Source organism: Crocuta crocuta, unplaced genomic scaffold, assembly GCF_008692635.1.
Source record: "Crocuta crocuta isolate KB4526 unplaced genomic scaffold, BGI_CrCroc_1.0 scaffold273, whole genome shotgun sequence".
Classification (NCBI taxonomy): domain Eukaryota; kingdom Metazoa; phylum Chordata; class Mammalia; order Carnivora; family Hyaenidae; genus Crocuta; species Crocuta crocuta.
The window spans coordinates 236,207-240,087 of record NW_027529425.1 but is presented as its reverse complement, the minus strand read 5'-3'; the positions used below and the strand labels follow the sequence as shown (position 1 = coordinate 240,087).

General features: G+C 59.5%; 1 protein-coding gene across 1 annotated transcript in view; it reads right to left on the bottom strand.

Moving 5' to 3' along the window:
• Positions 1-1,606: 1,606 nt before the first annotated feature.
• Positions 1,607-3,881, bottom strand: part of GIGYF1 (GRB10 interacting GYF protein 1) — a 9,840-nt gene continuing 7,565 nt past the window's right edge. The window contains exons 21-29 of the mRNA XM_077758599.1: positions 3,812-3,881; positions 3,557-3,639; positions 3,309-3,449; positions 3,006-3,233; positions 2,550-2,737; positions 2,271-2,431; positions 2,019-2,176; positions 1,807-1,936; positions 1,607-1,712 (exon numbers count right to left, since the gene is read on the bottom strand). The exon at positions 3,812-3,881 is cut by the window's right edge and continues 7 nt beyond it. Coding sequence (XP_077614725.1) covers positions 1,660-1,712; positions 1,807-1,936; positions 2,019-2,176; positions 2,271-2,431; positions 2,550-2,737; positions 3,006-3,233; positions 3,309-3,449; positions 3,557-3,639; positions 3,812-3,881 — 1,212 coding nt within the window. The 3' untranslated portion in view covers positions 1,607-1,659. The remainder of the gene's footprint in view (positions 1,713-1,806; positions 1,937-2,018; positions 2,177-2,270; positions 2,432-2,549; positions 2,738-3,005; positions 3,234-3,308; positions 3,450-3,556; positions 3,640-3,811) is intronic.

The window sequence follows — 3,881 nt, the reverse complement described above, 5'->3', positions numbered from 1 at the left end:
CTTCTGTGCAAAACAAACCCCTCCCCCCCCCCAAAAAAAACCCAAAAACAAAAAAAATGTGGTCTCTCTAGGGATGGATGGGGAAAGAAAACGGGCCACTCCCCATTTCCCCAGGGCAGGAAGGACAAATACATTCATGGAGGGGAGGCAGTGGCAGAATCCTGCCCTAATACTGCACTCTGAGCAATGAGGTCGATGGGAGAAGTCAGATGAGAAGCCCAAAAGATACAACAAATTCTTTAAAAAAAGAAAAAAGAAAAAAAAAACACACACACACAAATGGAAACAAACCCAGTTAAGTGATTGGGAATAAAAAGTTGGTGAGCAACAGAAGGGCAGCCTACCCCTGACCCAGGAGAGACGACACTTCTATACTTGACCCCGCACCTTACCCAACATTAAAAACGCATCAGGGGAGCAAGGAGGGGGGAGGCGACTCACCCCTCTCCCATTTGGTCAATGGAGGGGTCAGAGCAGGGCTGGGTGGTCCACGTCCCACACAGCTGGCTGCAGGCGGGGAACTCCCTTCTGACAGCCCCCACACTGCAACCTGAAGCCCCATGCTGCCCACTCCCTTGGCCTCCTAGGCCCCTCCTCTTGCCCCTTTCACAGGAGAAAACAGTCATTAAGTGGTGCCTCGCTCTCCAGCTCCCAGAGAAACTGCTCCATTCCCACCTCGCACAGGGTTGAGGCAGAAGGCGCAGCAGGGGCTTGTGGCCCAAAGAATACATTCATGTGGCAAGGCAGGGAGCTGAGGCTTTTAGCTTCACACCCAGGCCGTCCCCACAAATGGCAGCAGTGGAGGAAGCCCCTCACCAGGGCCAGAGCGAAAGTTCTGCCACCCTGGCAGCCAGATGAGGTTGGCACCGGCTGGCCCTCTCCTCTCCCCGCCGTCAGCCAGCACAGGATGGCAGCCTAGAGAGCTGAGGCGGCCCGGCCCATTTGTGCAACTTTCCCCTAAAGCAGCAAAGCCAAGGGGCTACTTTGGCCCCCACCCCGGACACCTCTGCCACGGTCACAGCAACAAAGGGAGCCGTTCACAGCGGGTCCGGCCGGCGGGACTGAGGGGGCCTCGCTGTGCAAACTGCTGGCACCCCAGCTTCCAGTTACCCCAATGGCCCAGCTTGCAGGGCAGGGAGGGTAAGTGCAGCCTTGGGGGCCAGGCAGGACAGGTCCATGGGGCCTGTGTTCCCACTGCCCCAAAATAACAGTGTGTTTTTTCTTTAAATCTCCTAACCTTTTTTTCTATTTTCTTTTTTCTTAAAAAAAAAAAAAAAAACCACACACACACACACACACACACACACACACACACACACAACAACCCAAAAGACCTCTGTGGACCTTCCACTGTCACCCTCACTGTCCCTACAGGGGAAAGGGGTGCTTAGAGTCTAGTTTTTAACAATTTTTTTTGTCTCTCCTAACAGTTTTCTTCAATGCTGTTTAAAATGCTTTAAAAAAACAACAACAACAACAAAAAAAACAAAAACCCTTCCCCCCAATCTGTAAAGTGCCTCGTGGTGGGTGAGTTAAGGTGCATCGTGTGGTTTGTAACAAGTGCTGGGGACCCTGCCCCTGCTTCCTCCTATGCTCCCAAGGGNCCAGCAGCTGATGCTGCCCCTGGCCTACAGCCCAGGGGCTGGTGGGACGGGCTGGTCAGTAGTCATCCACGCTCTCGATCTCACCAGAAGGTCCGTGCAGGGAGTACCCTGAAGCCGGGGAGAAGCTGGGTTTGAGCTCTCCCCAGTCCCCCGCCCCGTACTGAGCAAGGAGCCTCCTTCATGGCCACAACCCCAAACTCACCCAAGATGCTGGGATCCGAGTGCAGCATCAACGCCCGCCTCTTGGCCTTGCTGCCCTCCCCAGGGCCAAGTTTGGTGCTGTGGTTGGTCTGAAAGGCTGTCTGCAGGGAGCCACCGCTCAGCCAAGCCTCCTGTGAAGCTCACAGAAAGAAGCTGGGTCAGCACAGTGAGGGGTGACCTCACCCCACCTGCCTGACGCCAGTGGAGCCTCACCTGCTGCCGCTGCTGACTGGCTTTCTGTTTGGCCCTCCGCTCCAGGAACTGTTTGGCAAATTCTTTGGCTTCCAGCGTGTCCCCCAAGCAGGACCGGATATAATCGTGGACATCGTAGGGGGATTCTACCTCCTTGAGGATCGCTACAGCCATGGGCACTAAGGGGCAGGAGAGGAGGACTGTCAGGACCCACCTGACGCAGGTCAGGAAGCCCCGGGCCAGCCTAGCCACCTGAGGAGCTGTGGCCCATACCGTCCAGGCTGCCTGTGGTGCTCAATGTGTGCAGCATCTGCTCACACCACTGGGTGAAGCCGTCCTGGGGCCTGGGGATGCCCTGGAGCAGCTTCAGCAGCTTCTCTTCCTCCTCCGTCTTTTTGCGCACAGGCCGGCCTGACAGGTGGCTGTACGAGTCACTGGGTGGGATGGGGACAAACCAGAGGCAGGAAATCAGCTGAGAACGCGCGCACACACACATACACACCACACACACCCCCCCCCCCCCCTGCAGCACAGACAGACCCCAGCACCCACCTGAGAGAGGGGCTGCTCCGGCTGTTCTTCAGGCCCAGGCTGCGGGCCAGGCTCCCGCTGCTCTTGAGGGTGTCCTCCCAGAGCCCCAGGCCACCGCCGCTGCCCCCACTCTTGTCGGGCCCGCCCCACAGTGGCCCAGCCTCAGACACCCACTGGTTCAGAGGAGCAGCGCCCAGGCCCCCGAGCTGCTACAGATGGCAGAAGTCAGGGTGACCCAGACACGCACACTCAAAACAGGCGGGGAGGGGTGTTCATTTAGGTGGCAAAGCACAGCCAGTTGAGAGCTGCCCAGAAGCAGAGACCCTTCAGACCTGCCTCTTAGTCTCTGGCTGGAGAGTCAGGTCTCAGCCATCCCTCCCCCTGACCCCCGGGGTGCCCCTGGGAACTCATTGGAAGGGGTTCCTGAGGACTCAAGACAAGCCGATCAGCAGGGGAAGGGCTGGCCTGCCTGCTCACCACACGGTGGTTGGGGGCCTGGGCCCGCGATGGCTCCCGCGGTGGGGGCTGCTTATGAAGCTGCCGCTCGCCCTCCAGCTGCAGCTCCAGCAGCGTCTTCATGGACAGCCCCTGCTTGGCCAGGCCGGCCCACAGCGGTGGCGGGGAGCTGGGCGCAGGGGACGCCGGGACGGCGGCTGCAGCCTGCTGCTGCTGCAGCAGCTTCAGCAGGAGCTCTTGCTGCCGCACCTGGAGTGGGGAGACGCGGTGAGAGGGTGTGCGGCCTGGCCCTAGCCGGGCAGGGAGGCCCAGCTGGGCACGCACCTGCTTTCGCCGAAACAGCTCTTCTTCTTCCTGCCGCCGCTTCTGCTCCTCCTGCTGCTGCTGCCGGCGCTTCTCCTCCCGCCGCTTGCGTTCCTCCTCCTCCCGCTTCGCCCTGAGCTCCACTTCTCTGCGCTCTTGGAACTGGCGCAGGAAACCGGCTCAGATGCCAGAGGTGGGGGCCCCTGGCCTTCCCTCCATCGGTCTGGCCCTTGCCACCCCGAGACCCCAGCCCCATGGAGTCTACTCACTTTGTGTTGCAGCTGGAGTTGTTCTAGAATTGGACCCTGAGTCGAAGAGTTAATTGGTATGTCCCAAAGACTGGCCTCACCGCCTACAGGGAACAAAGCAGCTGCAGGAGGAAGCTCAGGCACCGTGGGGCCGGAGCACATGTGGGCGGGAGCAGACAGAGCCCCCCGCGCCCGCAGAGACTGAAGGACTAGGGAATTGGGGCTGGGGCATCAGGGTTCAGAACATGGGGGGCAGGGGACAGGCTGGCCACACACCTGACTGTGATGAGGCTGAGGTATGTATGTCCCAGAGGGGACCTGAATCCGGCACCGACAAGGACCGGTT